This window comes from Xenia sp. Carnegie-2017, unplaced genomic scaffold (assembly GCF_021976095.1).
Source record: "Xenia sp. Carnegie-2017 unplaced genomic scaffold, XeniaSp_v1 HiC_scaffold_22, whole genome shotgun sequence".
Taxonomy (NCBI): Eukaryota; Metazoa; Cnidaria; class Anthozoa; order Malacalcyonacea; family Xeniidae; genus Xenia; species Xenia sp. Carnegie-2017.
The window spans coordinates 9,548,292-9,570,095 of NW_025813485.1; the positions used below are offsets into that span (position 1 = coordinate 9,548,292).

General features: G+C 37.3%; 1 protein-coding gene across 1 annotated transcript in view; it reads left to right on the forward strand.

Moving 5' to 3' along the window:
• LOC124447430 (glucose-6-phosphate exchanger SLC37A2-like) overlaps nt 1-21,804 on the forward strand; it is a 125,401-nt gene that overhangs the window by 52,259 nt on the left and 51,338 nt on the right. Inside the window, exons 9-13 of the mRNA XM_046998354.1 lie at nt 11,096-11,188; nt 14,013-14,086; nt 18,950-18,987; nt 19,279-19,323; nt 20,851-20,904. Of these exons, the coding sequence (XP_046854310.1) occupies nt 11,096-11,188; nt 14,013-14,086; nt 18,950-18,987; nt 19,279-19,323; nt 20,851-20,904 (304 nt within the window). The remainder of the gene's footprint in view (nt 1-11,095; nt 11,189-14,012; nt 14,087-18,949; nt 18,988-19,278; nt 19,324-20,850; nt 20,905-21,804) is intronic.

The window sequence follows — 21,804 nt, forward strand, 5'->3', positions numbered from 1 at the left end:
CAATTTATGTCGTTGTGTGGTAACAGAAATCGTCTTTCCCTCGCGTCGGCAACTTTTTAGTTATTAACTTGCAAAAACTAGCTATAAACAACATCGATAATAATTAAACTGCCATATGTGTCATGCACGTTGCATGATAAAATCGTTATTTTTATTCTACAACGAAGTCGTCAAAGAAAACTATTTCATAATTCAACAACAACATCTCGAATTATTTTATTTTCAACAACAACACACCCCTTCTGTGATAATCCCAAAGTGTCAATCACGTGAAATGCACGCGCTACGTCACAACAAAACAAAATAAAAACAACTGTTCATCACACTCCCGACGTTGATCATATTGAGCAATTTATTTCCACGAGCTTTTACTATTTGACTGTCGCAATAGGTCTCCAATCACGGCTGCCGTTCTTCGTTGTCGGGTTTTCATAGGGTTTTCGTCTTTAGACTCAATTCCACTAGCGGTTTTGGGAACCACGGTATTTGCTGGAAGCATATTCAACTCAAGTGGTATCAGCTGTTGTATTGGACGACGTAGTTCTGACGATCGAGCCTTTGTAGTACTCGCAACACAGACCTTTGCTGCTCGAACAACACCATCCTGACTTACTATGACCTCGGTAACTCTTGCCAATTTCAACAAAATTCGAGGGGAAAGATCATTTTTTAACACAACAACATCACCGACAGCTATTTTCTCCTTCTGCGCTCCATGAAGTAAGCGGGAAGTCTTTCTGACGCTTACAAGATATTCCGTTCTCCAACGATTAATAAATTGATCTAACAAACGTTTCTGATATTTCGCCTTTCTGGTTAGAGTTCGATTCGTACTGATGATTTCAAATTGTCGATCACTAGCCGTAAGAGTAAGTTGCCGTCCGTAAATTAATTGAGATGGAGTCAGAGGGTAAGAAATTCCTTCTTGGTCATCATAGATATATGTAAGTGGACGATTGTTAATGGTAGCCTCAATTTCCACCAAAATGGTTCTAAGCGCTTCAAAATCCATTGAGGATCGACCGAGAGTTTTCCTTAAACATCTCTTTGTACTTTGTATCATTCGTTCTTAAAATCCTCCTTGCCAAGGTGACTTTTCAATGATAAATTCCCAATTGACACCCTTGGAAGCCACCGTTGTATGTCAGTTGATCTCAGTATATTAGCAACTTCCCTTGAGGCACTTTTGAAGGTCTTGGCATTGTCTGATATTAGTCTAGACGGCAAACCTCTTCGTGAGACAAACCTTCGGAAAGCTTGCAGAAACGATAGCACAGACAAATAACAAACAAGTTCAAGATGAACCGCTCGAGTGGAGGCACAAGTGAACAAACAGATATATACCTTATCCATTCATTGATTGTTAGTAGCGTATAAGGGGCCTGCAAAGTCAATACCGCTGTTTTTAAAAGGGAGGCTCTTCGCTTACTTGACTTGATGGCAAACATGCTTCCTTCGCTGTTGGGAAAGCTTTACCTTCGAATTTCTTGCATTTGATACATCCACGCACAACACCCTTGACGCACTCTCGACCACGCAAGATCCAGTATTTTCCTCGAACGCAATTCAGAGTTTCTCTAATTCCTTCGTGGTGTACTATATTGTGACAGTCGCGTATAATTAATTTCGAAAAGGTATGCTTAGGGGGCAACAAAATCGGCTGTTTTGCACTATCAGGTAACGTAGAGTGGGCAATTCGACCTTCACACCGAATAATCTGATCATCATCGAGAAACAAACCAAGTTGTTGAACTCGTACATTTTTGCGACCGGTTCGAATACATTGTAACTCGTAGGAAAACGCGCCTGACTGAATACTTCGGATCCATAATCTCTCAGCTTCGAGTAGCTCATTAGCATTCAACTCAGACGTAACAGAGTATAGTTGCTTTCTTGATTTCTTGATAAACCTTAAAATTTGTGCTGTGACACGAAGTAGTTTGTTCTTCGTACCATATCTGTATTGGTCAATAATCTTCTCCAAGTGGATGCAATTACGGTCAGGAAGCGATGTTAAGTCAAGGAATGTGTTATTGGAAGAGGATTTTGTATTATCTCTGTGTAGCAATGGTCCTCATCCAATTTTTTAGGTTGAAGATCTTCGGGCCAATTATCTTCAGTATCTTGGAGAAACTGCGGACCATTCCACCAGATTCCAGATTGCACAAGTCCACTTCCGGAACACCCACGAGAAGGCAAGTCGGCAGAGTTTATTACCCCAGGGCAATGTCTCCATTTATAACTACTAGTTAAAGCCTGGTTCACATATGCCTGCGGTGTGCCTGCGAAATGACCGCCGACAAGACCTGCGCTTATTTATTGTATATGTGAACAATCGCTCGCCGGTAACGCAGGTTATCTGTGTCAACATCGGCGGCCTGCCGGGAAAGTTGACTAGAGTTCAACTTTCCCGGCAAGTTTGCGATATGTCTGCGGTATACGGCGGCAATTACATATATGTGAATGGTCCGCCGGTATGCCTGAACGATTTGTCGAATCCCACAATGCATCGGTCAGATGTGGATAACATGGCGGACGAAATAGCAAAACGCATAATACAAAGCACCGAAATGGACGAAAATAACAATTCAGACACCAATGAAGTTATTGAAACAGTCAAGAACAAAGCACTTATGGATACCATACGTATATATCGTGCTATATACGATAAATCGTGTCCAGATTACAAAAATCAAAGGATAAAACAAAACGCTTGGCAAGCTGTGGCAGAAGCTTTGGAATTGGACGTTGCAAGTGTGCAAAAAAGATACAACACAATACGAACAAATTTCTCCAAGTACATAAAGAATATTAAGGGAAAATCAGGCAGTGGTCGGGCAGGTATTGAAATCAGGCCTGATTTAGAACATCTGCGATGGTTAATTACACATATTCGATATCGTCAGACAACAAGTAATTTTTCAACTTCCACGAACTATCCTCTTGGGCAAACTTCCCATGCATCAATATAACTAACTGATGAGGGAAGCGAATCTAGTAAGGTTAGCACGGTGTTTGTAGACGATGATTCGGACGATATATCAGCCAGTTTTTCTGATCAAACCTCATCCAATGGAGGACAAGACTTGGATGCAGATATTGGTAGTGGTAATAATGATGCTATGCAGATGGTCAAAGATAGTAAAACGCTTGGCAAAAGAAAGATATGCTCATTAGAAGAAGAAAAATATTGCAGGCCATGGGCAAAGAATAAAAAAGTTAACACAGCACTTGGGTTTGAAAAGGAAGTCATGAAGACCATGCATGGCATCAATTCCGCCATATTGCAACTTTCTTCTTCAGATGCTGACATGGGAAACATTGCCAAAAATGATGAAGATACATTGTTTTGCTCTAGCTTGGTTTCCAAATTCAAACGCATCCCAACTTCACACAAGTCTTTGCTCCAGCTAAATATTTTGAAAGTGATGAACGAAATGGAAATGGAATGTAATGCCCAACAACAGGCCACACAAAAAAATCCATACTTCTTCTCACCCCCTAACCCAAGGATGCAGCACCATAATTTAAGTCAGCAAAGGATGAACTTCAATAACAATCTTGACCAAGGAGATTGTTAGTTTCTTAAAAGAAGTTAGGAACTTTAAATAGATGAATTATTATTGCTTGTTTACAAATTCCTCCCTTTACATTAGGGTTTTCAGGATTACATATAGACCCAAATATTGTATTTTGCAAATTTCATATTTAGCTGATAAACATTTCAGCATCTTTTTCCACAGTATCTAACATAATCTAGCTGCCAGGGCAAGGCTCCATAGTTGCTTTTAAAATATTCACAATAATGCTCTCTCACAGACTTTGCAGTAAATGAATAAGAATTGCTCCCAACTCGTCGAACTGCTTGCAAAGTGCTCTGATCCCCTTGCGTGATGTGTCTCCATTCCCCATTAATAATATTCCCAGATCCATCTTCAGCATCAACAAAACCTTTTTGAATATAATATGCGTTTTGAGTTAATGACAAATAATTATGCAAGCATACAGTTGCTTGAACAATAAGATCTACAGTTGTAATTGCAGCTCGAATTGGTCGTCTATAAATTCTCCACCTAGCTGCCAGTATTCCAAAGGTGTTTTCAATGGTTCGTCTGCATCTAGACAATCGATAATTAAATATAGCTTGTTCTTGAGTAAGACCTTTTCCAGGAAATGGTTTCATCAACCAGGTTTTCAACGGAAAAATGTCATCTCCAGTGATAACATAAGGCAACATATATTCACTAACCATAGACGGTCCTGGTATGCCAAGTTGCCCATTTTCTATTTTTTTATTTATCTCAGTTTGTGAAAATATAGCTGCATCATTGTCACGCCCGTAGCTTCCAATGTCCACAAATAAAAACCTATACTTTGCATCACAAATCGCCATGATCACAGTACTGTGATAATTTTATAGTTGTAAAGAGAGATCCAGCATTTTTGGGACAGTCGATGTTTACATGCTTTCCATCGATAGCTCCAATACAATGAGGGAACCCCCATTCCTGAAGAAACTCTTCTGCAACACCATGCCATTCCCTTCCTGACTTGGGAAGCTTCAAGTACTCATCTCGTAATGCTTTCCAAATTGCATCACAAACTTCTCTTATGATCATACACACTGTGCTTCTACCAATTCGAAAATTGAATGATTGGGATTCTTGTGAGTCACCTGTGGCAAGATATCGTAGAGTAACCACCAATCTTTGTTTAGTTGAGATTGTTTCTCTACTCCGGCAACTTCGTTTCTTCATATATGGTGCAACTAAACTTAACAAATGCTCCAATCGTTCAGGACTCATCTTGTGAACCTTGAAATAAAAACGTGTTCATCTCAATTCTAGTAACAAGTTTGCACACAAACGCCTGATAACATTTTCAAATATAAAACTCATATAATCGAGCAATGCTCCTCGCATAAAATACAGCCCTATACCTGAAAAAGTATTCACGATCATGCAACTGTAATTCTTTTAATAAACAGTGAAATTGACCGTAGTTCTTGCGTTGTTGTAGCATTGGTCTCACCCAAAACCTTCTTTTGTGCTCTCATTTTTCTTCCCTGCACGTAAGTATTTACCAAAGTTAACAGTAATGAGTAATTTGAAAGAAGTAAAGAAGTCAAGCGTCGTTTATTTACCGCCATTTTTGTTTTGAAGAAAATTACCACATAAAGAAATCGCAGGCAAGTGCAGAGATACCGCAGGATACCGGCAGGCTGCCTGCGAAATCATACCCAAATCATACCGCAGGAAAAACGCAGGCACACCGCAGACATATGTGAACTAGCCTTAACTTTATGATTTCGTTTACGCGGTTCTGTACATACGACTTCCACAGTTTATGATTTCGAATCCAACACAATGTGGTAAATGAATCCGTCCATAGGATAATATCAGTGATACATTTTATTGAAGTCAACGCTTTCACAATCGAATCGACTAATCTTGCTAAGGTAGTTGCGCCTAACAATTCAAGTCGTGGTATGGTCTGTCGTTTGATAGGAGTGACTCTTGTCTTGGCTGCTATTAAATTCACTTCAATTTCACCGTTTTTATGTTCCGTTCGTAGATATACAACTGCGGCAAAGGCGAATTCTGATGCATCGCAAAATCCATGTATCTGAAAAATCGGAGATGAATCGTATCCACCATGGAAGTAACAACGCGATACTCGTATGTCACTTGAAGCCCTTAAGTCGTGAACGAGAGAATTCCAACGTGATAAGGCCTTGCCAGACAGATCTTCATCCCAATTACTGCCAGAAGAGCAGAGGGTTTGAAACAACATCTTCATAGTGATAGTAAAGGGTGCAAGAAGGCCAATAGGATCGAATATTTTCGCAGATAGCTTTAAAACTGACCTCTTGCAGGAAGTGATTTTGCATAATGCACTAGCTCTTCAAGGTCATAACAAAGCTCGTCGCTGTTCTCATCCCAGCTGATTCCTAGAATTTTGATACGGTTCTCTTGAGGTGTGGACTTAAGTTGTGGCTCTGTATGAGGCGAAGGAGGTTTTACTAACTTGTCTTCCACCATCGTACTTGGTATATGTTTAACATATGATGACCACTTTTCCTTTTCCACCTCAACAAACGGTCGATCTTCATCATTCGCGATAACATTTCGGACATGTTGCGAGTTTGAATGCCATTTTCGAAGCTTGAATCCTCCCTCGCTCATTAATTTTCGAGATCTATGATAGATGTATAGAACTTCGTCCTCATTAGAAGCTCCACCAGCGAAATCGTCAACATATAACGACTCGATTAATAAGGAGACTATTTCTGGATCGACATTCTTGTATTTTGAAACATGGTGACGAATAACAGTAGATAATATTGCAGGACTTGGGGTTAGACCAAATGGTAGGCGTCGGAACTTGTATTCCTTTAGCATCGGTTGAACTTTGTTAATATCGTCAAAGCAAAGAAACTTCAGCATCTTTCTGTCTTCGGGAGCAATTTGTATTTGATGGAAAGCCTTTTCGATATCAGCAACAAGCCCAATGAGGAAGCCTCGAAAGTTTATCATAGTGTCAAATAAACGTGGAACCAAATTTGGTCCCTTTTCGAGGCAATCATTAAGTGACTGCTCTTCCTTAGTAGCTCTTGCCGAACCATCGAAAACCACGCAAAGTTTTGTAGTTTCCTTATCTTCTCGAAGTACGCCATGATGGGGTAGGAAATAACCGGTCTCATGTGCAACAAGAACTGGGTCAATAATTCCTCCTTTCACTTGATCTTTGATAATTGTATCGTATTCTTGCAATAAGGGGTTATCTTTATCGAGACGAGATTTCAACTGGTGTAATCGTTTCAAGCACATACCGTTACAGTCTGATTTTGGAATATATTCTCCCTTCCAAGGTAAATTCACTTCATATCTCCCTTCATCCTCAAGATATTGTATATTCTTCAGAAACTCCTGATCCTGTGATTCGCTGGATTCTTTGATTCCCATTGATTCGATCTCCCAAAACCGTTTCAAGCATTCATGTAATTTGGGTTCTCTCTTGTCAAACGGAACTTCCTTTGAAAAAGAGTAATCTTCGATGATTAAATTAACGTTTGACAATTTCGAATTAGTTTCACCATCATTCGTCTGTCCAGTGATAATCCAGCCAAATTCACTATTAATCGCAACAGGACCACCTTCACTTCTTATAATCTCGCCTGTCATGATATCACAATAATAATCTGCTCCAATTAGAATGTCGATGTTGTTGTCCGTCTGTCGTCCAGAGAGGATATTGGTATCGGAAAGCTGCAACTCCATCAGGTGAGGATAATGATTGAGATCAATTGTCGTTGTTAATGGAGAGCAAATATTTGGAAGCAAAGAGCTGTTATGATTCGATTTCCATTCTTTCCTTTCAGGGACAAATGAACCAAGTCGCATTTTTGCTTTGTAAAATGTTGGTTGCCAAAGGTATTTAAGTTAACAACCTCTTTTCTGATGGGAACTAGTCCAAGCCGGTTTTTTAATGAATTCGTAACATAAGTGCGCTGACTACCGCTGTCCAAAAGCACGCGAACAGGTATAGAAATGGAACCATTCCCACCATTGGCGTATGTAATAGCTGTTTGCAGAAGAACTTGATTATGCGTTTTTGCCGTATTCGTCGTTAAGTAATTATCTCCATCAATCATAGTAGCTGTGCGAACGTAGTTTCCTTCCTTGGTTTCTGGTAGGTTGTTTCCAGTGGGGAAAAGTTTGGGATCATTTGCATTCTTTTGTTGAGGAGGCGTAAAACTTGACTTAATCACTTCACAAATCGGTTGATGATGAGCCCCATGACAACGTCTACAATTCTTCTTTGACTCGCAATTTTTTCTGAGATGCCCGATTCGCAGGCATACAAAACAACGATTGTCTCTCCTCAATAAACTCTTGCGATCATTCACATCAGTTACTCTATCACACGATGCCGAAAAGTGTGGCTCTTCACAATAAACACATTGAATATGTTTACCTGAAGTATTTTGAGTCGAAACGGCGTTCACCGTGGGTATTCTGGGTGTTTTGTGCTGACCTCCTGAATTTTTTCCATGCTGTGGCTGTGGACTTGATTGCACTTCTTCACTTATCTCCCGAGCCTCGATCTCAGTCTTTATTGTATCCAACAACTCATCAATTTTCCAAGTTGTACCCAACAATTTGTAGACGAATGTCACAAGGTAATTTAGTCATAATAATCGGGATAAGCATACTACCATATTGTTCAGAAGAAACGCCAAGACTCGATAATCCTCGTACATGAACGCTTACTTTATCGTATATGTATCTTACTTGGCTAGTTGTAACGTTGGCACAATCTTGAATCTTTAAAATATCATCCATGTGAGCTGCTATGGTTTGCTGGGTTTTCCCGAAGCGATCGTTCAAGATTTTTACAGCAGAGTCGTAATTGGCATTAGTTAATGTCGGACCTTTAATGGCCCTCGCTGCGTTTTCCTCGAGAAGCGATTTCAGATAGTTGAATTTGTTTACCTTCGAAATGTTCGGATTACTGTGAATCGCAGAATCATACAGATCCCAAAACGAACTCAACTCCGTAACCTTGCCACCATATTTCGGAAGCTCCAGCTTAGGAAGCTTCGGCATATTTGACTTAAATTGAACCGTCGTCGTAGTGTTGTCACTCGTTACATTTCCTTCGTTACAATTTCGATCGTCGCTTGATTACTTGAACCTTCGATTAAACCATAGTTTTCCGTCGCATTTGCCAAATTTTCTTTAGAATTCGCGATACTTTCGTTTTGGCCAGGGTTTGACATGTTCGTCAAATTCGAGTTCGATATGGTATCGTTGACATTCGTATCAACGAGACTGTCATTCTTAGCGCATTTATACCTTTCGATTTTTCGTTTTATACTCATAACTCTATCAGAAATTTCGGCCGAGTCCTCGATTTCACCTTGTATTTCATTAACATCACACGTGTTCAATATTTCTTCATCGAGTTCACTTAATATTTTTAGTTTCCCTTCGAGTTGTTGTGCGATGATTTCGCTACGTTCTACAAGATCATCATGTGGTGGCTGTGATAACAATTCAACTGACTCTTTCTCGAGTTTTGTACACACTCCGCAATGTCCTCTTCTTCTGGCACGAAGCCTTTTCAGTTTTTCCTTCTCTTCAGTCGACGTTTTCGTAAGAAACGAATATGGGCGACTTTATTTCGTTAAAGCCGCCCCACGTTGGGCGCCATGTCATGCACGTTGCATGATAAAATCGTTATTTTTGTTCTACAACAAAGTCATCAAAGAAAACTACTTCATAATTCAACAACAACATCTCGAATTATTTTATTTTCAACAACTCCCCCCTTCTGTGATAATCCCAAAGTGTTAATCACGTGAAATGCACGCGCTACGTCACAACAAAACAAAATAAAAAGAACTGTTCATCACAATATGTATTTTCAGGGATTACAATATACGCTTTGATTAAGGTGTATTAGAGATTAAATGTAATTACCAAACCCCCCTCGGTTTGCGGGACATTAATTACTAATAGAGAGCTTAATCTAGCGATGTTTTGAAATCTGTAACGTCAACCTGAATTAAATTTAACGATTTTGATGACATAGCCGTTTTTGAGGTGAAGTCAAAGACAGCAAATCGGTTGTTTTGGCGTTCTTGTTTTTTAGCAGAAACGTGACGGGTAAACGTATTTTTTTTTGTTTTTTCGGTTGTTTTTTATATGCGCATGAAAACATGTGACTTGGACGAGATTTGAAATAGCACCTTCGGGTACTAGTCCGCCGTTCTACCTATTAAAATAATATGCTACATTCAATTAAAGGCAAAAGAAAGCTTAGCTTACATTTTGAGTCAGCTTAATGAATAACTTTACATCAATCTTTAGATCCAGTTCCCCAACGCAACTCATTATGTTCGCGTTGACAAAAACGTTGCTTGCTTAAGTTCATTAATATCGCTGAAAGTATGCTTTACTTATCTTTTAAGTGCCATTTTTTATTTTTATAAACTTTGAATAATGTCAAGCTTAAATTAATGCCAACATGAATAATTGATAAGAATTAAGAAAATGGCAATTAAAAAAGAAAAACGCAAAAATCCGAATAAACAGTGATTTGGATGCCTATAGTTTACGCGTACGCTTTAGCCAAATTTACGGAGACTTTTTTAGCTTGAACAGCATCTTCTATATTTTAATAGTTGCATTGTTGGGGATTGCCTCCTAGTGTTGAGGATTGCCTCCCTTGTTTCGCCCAACAATTCACAATTCACAATAAGTTTCAACTGAGTTTAATAGAAATGTTCACAAGTCGCAAATGACATTAAATATGCTGACGTAAGACAAGTTTACTACAATGTAAACTCAGGATCTCCCGATAATCTTGACGTTCTTCTGTAAGATGTTCTGATGTCCTCTAATGTTTTTTAATGTGCTTGTTCTAGGTTACATTGGTCTTATTTGTACAAAATGAATTGGAAATTATTACGTTTATTATGACGAAATTATTAAGATAAAATTTGTTAACTCATCTAGTTTTTAAGTGTTAAGTCACTCCTGCGCCTTTTGTTATGGTTGCTGAATCACTTCCATAACGTAGGTTCGAACATCCCAGATTATGATGATGCACTTTTGCTTCCCAAAATCTAATGTAACAAAACTGCTAAACTACAATATGATTACTTCATGCAAGTTTACGAAAGCATTGTAAATGACTGCCCTAAGAAAATCAATCATTTGCGTTGGAGTTGTATGCATAGTGTAATGCATAGAACCAATAGCTAATCTAAAGCGCGTCCAAATAAATTACCTTAGAGGCAATTCAATGAATAAAATTCCATTCTGAAATTCATGACTGATACTTTTGTTCTGACAGTATTTTGACTTTGAAATTAATTTATTACCTATGAAATGAAACAAAATCTATACTTTATTTTGACCATAATATTACACCTTCTTACAATAAACTGCTATAAAATGTCTTTCCCTATTTTTCTGTGATGCAAGAATTGTATTTTAGTGTATTTTGAGAAGTTCGATCCATTACTTGATAGAACTGCTTAAACTCTACTTATAAAGCGCATAATTTTTTGTTTTTGTTGTTTTAGGAGAGGTCTTATTATGGGAATATGGAACTCTCATGCTTCTGTTGGTAACATCGTTGGCTCTGCCGTTGCAGCGGTTTGGTCTGATGATCGTTGGTAAGAATGAAAAGCGTTTTGTTTTGTAATTAAAGAAAATTTGAAAATTTGTTCTCCGACAGACTGGCGTCAAAAATTTAGCGAGTATTTTAGAGACTCGTCTTCCAACTTTTTGGTCGTTTTCTGATTTTGCATTTGCTCAAAACTGTAAATTATGCAGCTCCAATTCTATTTGGCACAATCAGAAAATTAACAAGACGTGCACAAATCATATGTGATTCATCGGACGCTCTACACAACGAAAACAACTATATCAAACGTGTTTTAACAAAAACAACTATAACTCTTACTTCATCAAACGCAACACTTACAAACCCAACGAACCCAACAAAACGAACAACTCAGCGACAACAGCAACGATACCTTACATCAAAGGTACGTCGGAGGCTATCTCGCGTATCTTACGACCATACAACATACGTGTCGCACATAAACCAATCACAACGTTACGACAAGTACTAACGAACATAAAGGACAAAGAACAACCCAACGAACGACAAGGTGCAGTTTACAAAATAAACTGCTCCAATTGCCACGCCTCCTATATCGGGAAAACTTGCAGGAACTTAAACATAAGACTTACTGAACACAAACGAGCTACAAAGAAACAAGACAAAACTAATCACGATGCCGAACATCACCTAATCACAAAGCACAACATTGACTGGGACTCGGCAAAATGCATCACTTACAGTACTGACTATAGACAACGGCTTACATTAGAAAGTTGGTATACCAACTTGGAACAAAACCCCCTGAACAGATCACAGCAGTTACCGGCACCTTACAAACGAGTTATTCGCAATAAAAACAAACGATCAACTAAAAATATGACACTTCACACTAATCCACAATGACATTACACAATTGACACTCACACATTTCCAGTACACACAATACAATGACGTAAGAACCAGATAACAAATACGGCTAACCTGCTGTTAACTCCTTATTTGACTCTTAAGATGACTACGCTAAGGTTGTCGAAACGTCAGTCAACAACAACTAAAACAGTCCTTGAAAGCTTTGGATTTATTAACGTCTCTTTTACATCGTGGGTCGCTCTGTTGATTTTGTGAGTTTATATAAAAATTAGAATGGTATAAAGTCAAATGAAGGCTCCTTCAAAGGAAAAGGCAAAATCGAATGTTATATTTTGTGGCATTTTGTGACAGGGAAAGCATCTTCATAATATTCACCCGCTTTCTTTAATATTTATCACTGCAACATACAAGTGAATGCATGCTATCAAATTTGAAATTATTTCAATAAAATAGCAATTCACTTGTGACCCGCCATTTTAAAAAGTACTCGGTCGACTCAATCATGAGACTGGACTCAATTTTTGACGTCATCGTTTTCAAAAACCTCCGTTTTCTCCCATCCACACGTAAACACAAAACCGGCGTTTTCAAAAGTCTTCACTCTGGAGAGCGTATTCGAAAACCTCCGTTTATGGTCACCGAATACGCCGTTTACGTGTGGACTTAAGGCCAAAACGGAGGAAAAACCTCCGTTTTCAAAAATATCCGTATACGTGTGGACGGGGCCTAAGAGTAGACTACCTGCCACATATTGTACACTTGCAAGCTCAGTGTGGCTATATATGCAGTTTTTACTAGATTTGATTTGACGAGCTTGGACTCTCCCACCTGCTTTATATAGTTGCAAACTAGAATGAGGGGGAGTGGTTAAGCTCATTCTATGGAATCTAGTAGGAAAAACTTGCATTTATGGTAACACTGTGCAAGCCCTACCATTATCCAAACCGTAACCCTCATCGTAACTTATTCTGATTGCTGTTAGCAGTCTTTGTGGCCAGAGGCGTAACTAGAACGTTCATTAGGGGGGGGGGTGTATATTCATATATTCCGTTGTGCCCCACTGATTTCTTTTGAAATTCAAATTACTGTCAAAAGAAATCAGTAGGGCACAACGGAATATATGAATATGCACCCCCCAACTAACGTTTTAGTTACGCTTCTGTTTGTGACAGGTTGTTTTATCCTTTCGAACTGCATGCTTTGAGGTTATATCTTGTTAACAATGAAAAAGTGTAGTAATGACCATTCACAGTTGTCAAAATGGACTAATCAGTTTTGGTTAGTTAAGGTTTTGACATATAAATATGCGTCATTCTAACCCATGTGCTCTTACAGTGTATGAGCTACGATGAAAAGTCACTGCTGACCTGTGCCCCTCCATTATGCGGCAGAATTTAAGACCATTAATGCATGACTAATTGATTATTCATGCAATCTTAATTTTTGCACTCAAAAAATCCGTTCTCTTTTTTGTGAGATTATTTCATACTACCTTTTTTTGCGTTGCGTTTGGTGTAAGCCAGCTCAACAGATTCTTTTGCCGCCGTTTTCGTTATTTCTATATTTAAGAACGTCGATCGAACATAATGCTTACAAGTCTCTTAAAGAATATTGATTACTAAAATTTGTGTTGTGATATCTCAAGCTTCGTGCAAACGCACTCAACACGTTCACTCAATATTGTGGACTCAACATGTTGAGAGCTTTTGCACACCCTGTTGAGAGGTGTTGAGCGGTGTTGAGTATTGTTATAAGAACATTTTGCAGTGGAATATTTTATCTCATAGGCTCAACATGTTAAGAGCTCCACAATCGCTAAACGTCACTCAACAAGCGCAAGACAATGTTGAGGGCATGTTGAGTGCGTTTGCGCGTAGCTTCACGGCACATTGACTTCTGATTATTTACATTTTCGAAATATTCGTCACGTTCAAACTTTTCAACAAACTAATGTTGAATCAAATCTAGAATTTTTTAAGTCTAATTACAAATGGTTTTAGGGGATGGTCATTTGTAGTTCCTGGTCTTATGATTATTGGTGCTGGGTTTACCGTATTTTTCTTCTTGGTTGTTGGTAAGTTGAAGGAACTTTTTATACTTTATTGTCATATCGCGACAATAACTGTTGATCATGGCATTTCCATCATAAAGTTATACAATATTTTGTGTAAAGAATAAAGTTTTGCTTTCACAGGAGACTGGAAAACTCCATAACATGAGGGGGGAAATTTACATAATATTGACATAGAATAAGGATCATACAGTAGGGTCAGTCAGGTGTTCAACGCGTCCTCCCGTCGGCCAGTGTTCCAGCCTGTTTAATCGGGTTTGTCACTGGTTTCCAACTATTAAAATTTCATGCCATCAATACTTAATAAGAATTCGAGAATATTTTGACTTAAGAAATGACTTCGGATCATTTTAAAGGTTGGGAAAAAGTCCAAAACCCGAATCAACTGGCTGGAATAATGGCGGCCACTATGCGCGGCACGACATGCTCGAGAACAAAAACATCAAAGGTTCCGACACGAGTGACCTTTAGTATATTCTTATTCTATGCTATCGACACGACTAGTTACGAGTGCTGAATTTATCTTAAGTTGTAAACTGTTCTTATAGAAAAGGATTGTTATGTATGGTTTTCCTCAATTCTTTGTTTCATGCGTTTGTTTAAGAACTTGACTACATTTATATTAAAAAGGGAAATGACTCTTGTTTCAAGCATATTTATTCAGTTCATCTATTGAGAATTATAGACAGCGAGTAAAGCAAGCAATGAATATAAGCATTTGCAGTAGAATACTAGTATTGATTGTACTAATAAGTTTTGCTGAAATATTTTTTCATGTGTTATTTTCATCAAATCGAGTATTATCGTTTTATTTATTATAAAGTTTTATAGTGCCCATAACCCCAAAATGTTTTTCGCATAATGAAATCTAAGCATTGTTTCTAGTACTTTGGCGCAAACAGAAATTAATTTGGTGAAATCGTTCAATTTTTATCGCGTATTATTTTGAGTATTTATTGTCGATTTCAGTAAAGTTTTCATATGGCGGTTGCCAAGTTACTTTTTAATGTTGCCAATTACATTTCCAAATATGGAATACTCGATATAAACTTGTCAACTTAAGTTCACGAGTTGTGTACTTGAGTACTGAAGTTGTGAAGTAAAGTTGCGAAGTACTAGCAAACGCGAAAGGTCTTTGTACCCTGTAGACATTTGGCAATGAATCCGTTCAGTAAGCAAGGAAAAGCTTTACCTATACAAGTAAAAAATGAGATACTTGAAATGTGGTTAAATAACGAGCGTTTGACAAACATTTCGAAACAACTAAACCTACCGTATAGGACTATATCAGAAAATTTATATAACAGAAGAAAACATATATACCTTTATATTCGAATTTCTTCGAATAAACTGCAAGAGTGTGCATATTCTTTTGCTTCACTGATTCGAAAATCTCGGCAGAGCTTTTCTTCCTTTTCTCAAGGTCAAGTAACACATATCGATGTTGATAAAAATTCGCGTAGCAATACGTGTGACTTGAAATTCTTCAACACTCATACCTGATACTTCAATTGTTTTTCTTTCACCAAAACTGTTTCAAGTATTTTCGAATTCACACAATCGCCATCAGTGTTCAACGTTTCCATATTTTAAGAATTACTCCTAAATTTAATTAAAATTTAGACAGAATCATTAAACAACCAAAATTCAACCGAAACGCACGCTATTGTTACTAAATAGATGAGTGAACATTATTGTGGAATACCGATTGCGCATGTGCAGTACTATTGTCGTCAAGAATTTCGCAAGTCATGAATTTCGCTTTATACCGTGATGAGTTTCAGCCCGGTTGGCCGTGCTGAAATTTCCGCCAGGGCCTGTTATAATATCCTATCAAAATAGCGTATGCGATTACATGACAACAATCCAGCCCGAGCTGGAAAATCTGTCATATAATCGTTTCAGCCCGGGCTGAAACCACAGCTGAAAATACTCACGTATGCGTAATTGCGTACTTATTGCTTACGATGACGACAAGAAATTAGAACAATTCTTTTTGGGGGTAACATTCCATAGTTTGTTGTCTGCCAAGTTTGCATCGTTTTCTGCTTATATAAACACAAAAAAATCAATGGTTCAAAGAATTTCAGAAATATAGTGTTCAGAACTAATACAAGTGTCTGCTTTACTCTGGAAAGCGTTGCTGTAAAATGGGAGACAATACGTTCCATATTTTCCACAAAAAATATTCTTCCTAAAGGAGAAATATTCTAATATATCTCAAATATGTTTAGGTGCTTGTTTTCTATTTATAGGCCATGGGCCCACTTCGAAAATTATGATTTTTTCATGCTTCCATCGAGAAACCATCGTGTTGCTGTAGTAGTACTTAGCAACTTTAGCATGTATGTCAATCGTATAACTTGCACATTAAAGAGAAAAGTCGATTATTTTATCTTGAATATATGATCAGAGAAAGGTAAAATCAATGTTATGTTTTCACGTCTTAGCCAATTAAAGCAAAGAGAGTCTTGCTCTCAACCAATCAGGTAGCGTCGGAGTGAAATGTCTTTCACTACACTTGGTAAGCAATGGCTAACAACGAAGCTTGCTGAATTTGGTCACTCGGATGACAGGTTTTTTGCGCTATGCATATCAAAAATAGTGCTAACTCAAAATTAACATCATTTGCACTTGCTTCTTGGTGTATATTTATTTTTTTTACAGCTCAATGGAGAAAACTTTTATGTAATAAGGCGAAATGATGCAGGAATCCGCGTCAAATTCTGGGGCTAATTGACGACCTTTACGTTAAAAGTTTGTCTTTCGCTGAAAATTTCGCTCTTCAGAGTGTTTTGTAATGGTTTTGTATTCGTACTTGCGCTCTGCAAATTCCATTGCAATTGCTAAAGTCGGTTTTTCATTGTCCAAATGCTGCGAAAAGAACAGAACAGGCAGATAAGAATTAGAGAAAGAAGAACAAGACGATAATGCACATACAGAATTTTCAGTTTTGGCGACTTGTAATTCAGTATAAGTGAGATTAATATTTGGTACCAGTTGAATTTCAAAGCTACTTCAGATACTACTCAAAATAGTTGTGATTCAACGTTGCCTTTTTTGTTTCGATAAGACACGAAATGCATATTGTATGAATTATTCTATCAATGTTGGTTTTAACTAACTAGAGCGATTTGTCATTTCAAAATATCAATATTAAACTATAATTTTGATAGATGGTATCTGAGATGTCGTGTTTTCTTTCTTACGTTGTGCCATTTGTTGAGCTATGAGTCCATTTTTTCAATTTTTGAGCTTTGCTGTTTATTAACCTTTTTATATTGTAATTTGGCTGTCATGTCCAACATTCATAGCTGTTTGCAGTGCACACGACACCTTTGCTGTAGTTGTGAAATATCCCTAGTTGAGCGTTGTACTACTACTGTTTTAGTATACTGTATGTAGAGTATGACAAGGTTCCAATTCTGTACTCATTTCAAGTAATGACTCAGAAAAGAGGCTTTTAGACAGAAATATCGACGACTAAGACACTCAAAGTCATAACTTTCCACAATGGTTCAGGACTAACGGCTGACTTAGCAATTTTATTGACAAACCGAAGTAGAAAAATATACTTGGAGCATGGTATTGATGATTTTTTGTTCAATCAAGCAGAGAGAAAATGCCCTTTTTTCGTTTGTTCTGTGAAATAGCTAATAGTTTGTAAACGTTGATATATATACTTTTGAAATATTTTTAAAAATTTACTATAGGATGTTTTATAAGCCGTCTTTTTATCACATAGATTTTTCATGTTTTTCTTTGTGATGACAATTTTAAGCTGGTGCACTTCACAATTTTTCAAAGGCTTCTTTAGTTGATAACTCATTTCTTGTCTAATATTTTCGAGGCTATGTGCAAGCGCAAGCGTAGCGATTTTTTGTTTCAAGTTGACGGATATCCTTGTTCAAAAACGCAGTCAAACAACGCTCATTTTCTCCTTAATGTGCAACTTTTTGATTGGGCATACATTCGGGAAATGATAAATATAATGTAAACTGCCTATGTTGTAAAATTCAGCTGGTTCCTCTGTTGACGCATGCCGATGTTATTTCTAGACGACTTTTTGCGATTGGGCCCATGGCCTATTAGTCCTTTTTTTAAATTCTTTCTCAAAATACTGCCAAACGCCATCCAAAGCTTCCTGGTTGAAGCTTGCCTGAACAGGGATTTTACGGAAACTTCATATAGAAATGAGTGTAAAACTGCAGAATATGCATTTTATGTCGTATCCTACATCAAGTATCGTCATTTAACTGAAATACATGGAACGCCACCTAGAGCTAATAATTAAAGCCAAATCTTATACTAGACACGCGTGTCAAGTGTTTCGAGACTCTCTCGTGGAGTAATCTTTGATTGCCTTCACACGCGTGTCTGGGGTAAAATCTTGCGTGTCTGGGGTAAAATCACGGCTTGAAAAAATTATTAGAGTTTTGTATTACAGGTAGCATTCCATGTATTTTAGTTCAACGAAATTACGTAATGAAAATGGCGTTGATCGATTGCCAAAGACATCAAATTATTGAAATTTCAATGGTTAAATACTCAAAAACTGCGGGTCTTCGGAGGTGGAAACAATTGAATTTCTACTTTCTATAATATATTCTACTTATCTATCGTGTTAAAATGCAGTGCCCGATCGGGGGCAACGAAATTCGTTTTCAAAGCGACTTTTTGGGCCACAGAATACAGCCTATTAGTTATATGGTAAGCTCTGATCAACCAAGCCCAAGTTTTTGTGAGAGATATCTAACCGAAGTCTTTTTGTACAGATCTATAGCCCCACTCTCAGGGTTTGTGGGTTAAAATTACGTAATAACTAAAGTTTGTATTTACCTGTTGTTGTTTTTTTGTATATGTTAGACCCATCGCACGTTGATTGTTCTCCACCTGAGCATCATGTGAGTATAAACGGATGGAAGGGACGTCGTTATAACGTAATTTGGGAGAGTGCTGTTTATTCATGTATTTAGTTAACCCCCACTTATTTCTTTCTGAAAGTTAATTAGTTTTCTATAAAAATAATTTAGGCACAACTGAATCAATGAATTTTCGCACCCCATACCACCACCCCCAACCCCTAATTAACGTTTTGGCGACGTCCATGACACTGCATCGAAAAATATATCTCTGAATATTTTTACTGAACATCGGGATGTTGTACCTTTTCAAATTATAGTTTGTTATTTTAGTTGAAGCCAAGAACTATTTCTCGGACTGTAAATGATGAGGAAACTGTAAGTTTCATACTTTGATATATGTTTCATACTTTGATATATGTTTCATACTTTGAAATATGTTTCTTACTTTGATATATGTTTCATAGTTTGATATATCTTTCATACTTTTATGTATATTTCTTTTCTAAAATTGGCATGAAACTGGGAATGAAATGTTGAAAGACGTACACATATGCATCATTTAAGTTGCAAAAGCGACCCTCGACCCAATCTTCTCACAATTTTCTGAAACAAATTTTCTATGATTCTTTGTTGTATAAAAGGACATGTCCTTTAAAGCGCTGCCCAAATGTCCTTTTCGCTAAATATCTATGAAATGCATCATATAAGCTCCCATATATTTACGTGCTCAATTCATTCAGACTAGAATCCAATTTATAATGTATAACCGCCTGTTGGAGGAAAAGTTTGCTGCTTGTGTTTTAGCCAGACAAATCAATTTATCATGTAAACAAAATGGTTGTCTTCAACCATATGTACATAAAGGGACTACTCTAAATAAAACTTATATGAACAAACGGAATCTCATTTGCATGCATGTATAATGCTGAATGTATTAGGTTATAGAATTATGTTCGTGTACTCATCCAGGGTGTTCCCCAAAGTAGTGACATTACTTTGTACGAGTTCAAATCATGTATTATATTACAAGTCAGGATTCATATTATTGCAATCTCATTGTTCCAATAATCTGCTGTTAAGTATATAGAGTGTGTCAAAAAGACTGCGCATCTTTCAAATCTGCCGACGTTTGGAATTGATCGCCAAAGATCTCTAAGCCCAGTTATAGAAATAATACTAGCAATTTTTAACTGTCATTCACAAAAAATCCTTACGTACTCATTGAGTGCCTATTTTTTATACACCCTGTATACGTATAATTTTTTCCGTTATGTGTAATCACGTGCGTTTAACAATGGTTCATTAAGCCGTTTTCATATGAAAAATGCGATGACTTCTACATTGTTACTTTGTCTAGGAATATGCTGTATAATGATTGAAATTTTAATAAAACGAATAGGTCTTGTCTTTAACCTTTCAATGCACATAGTAGCATATCCGTACCAATAACTTTATCAAATGAAACTCGTTCCACAAAAAATATGCAGGTTTTTTACCCATTTGCACGCTTTATAGCAGATTTGCTACAGTCACAAATTAAATAAACCTTTATTCAGGATAGTCGACGATTTTCAGTTTTTGTGGTATAAGTCGCATCTCAACCGTTTTTCTTCGCCACTGTAAGTTTAATCATGGAAAAACTGTTATTTAATTAAAGTAGTTAAATTCACGTACTTTCAAGTTAAGGTAAACTGCGTTGATTGATGAACATCCAATTATGACCCAGGTTTCACCATTTTATTCAAACAAACATTCTCACTGCATAAAGTGATATCGTTCTAACTATGATACTGTTAAAAGCCGTGTCAAATAACTCAAGGATCATGTTATTTCTATTAGAATAAGGGCATTTTTGGATAATCGTTATACTTAGGCTGAAAGAATTCTCAAATTATGTTACAGGATTCGGATCAAACGAGTCTTCTCAACAACTATACGCAAGATGTGCAGAACATGGTATGACGATATCTAAGTACAGAATAAGAATATGCAGAAGGTCACTCGTGTCGGAGCCTTTGATGTTTTTGTCCTCGCGCATGGTGGCCGCCATTATTACAGCCAGTTGATTAGGGTTTTTGACTTTTTCCAAACCATTAAAATGATCCGAAGTCATTTCTAAAGTCAAAATATTCTCGAATTCATTGTTAAGTACTGATGTCATGTAATTTTAATGGTTGGAAACCAGTAACAAACCCTAATCAACTGGCTAGAATAATGGCCGACGTGAGGACACGTCGAACACCTGAGTGACCCTATTGTATAGTCTTTATTCTGTGATCTAAGTTTAAAGTACCTGCAAATTACAAAAAACTGTTTTGTCATAGCTAGCATTGCTATTGTGCAAAGTGCATTTGAATATGCTTAAATTTGACTTACAACAGTTGTGCTTTACACTTACGTCAGTTAATGTTTATTGGACCATTTTAGAACTTTGATAGAAAACAATGTTTTATTAATGCTATTGAACTCAAATCGGTTTCCAGCAGTAGACTTATGCATAATGACGTTACATAGGCTTGAGCGCGCAAGAAGTTCTGGTCTTTGTAGTCAGATTTGATTAACAAACATGGCTATCTAAATCTAATAGTAGCGCAGCGACAAGTCGTCATAGAAGACTTTAAGGCCTGTTTTATACGTCGCATTTTACATGAGTCGAATGCATTCAAAACAAAAGATAATGAGGAATTTTATCTCATTTTCTTTTGTCTCTAATACATTCGACGCATGCGAGGTATAAAACAGGCCTAATTCTTTTAAAACTCGTGTTTGTCTATTTGAAGGCTGGAAATATCTGATATTATCGGCGTTTCAACATTAAATGCGACGGTTGAGTTTGCGCTTACAAAACAGCATGTT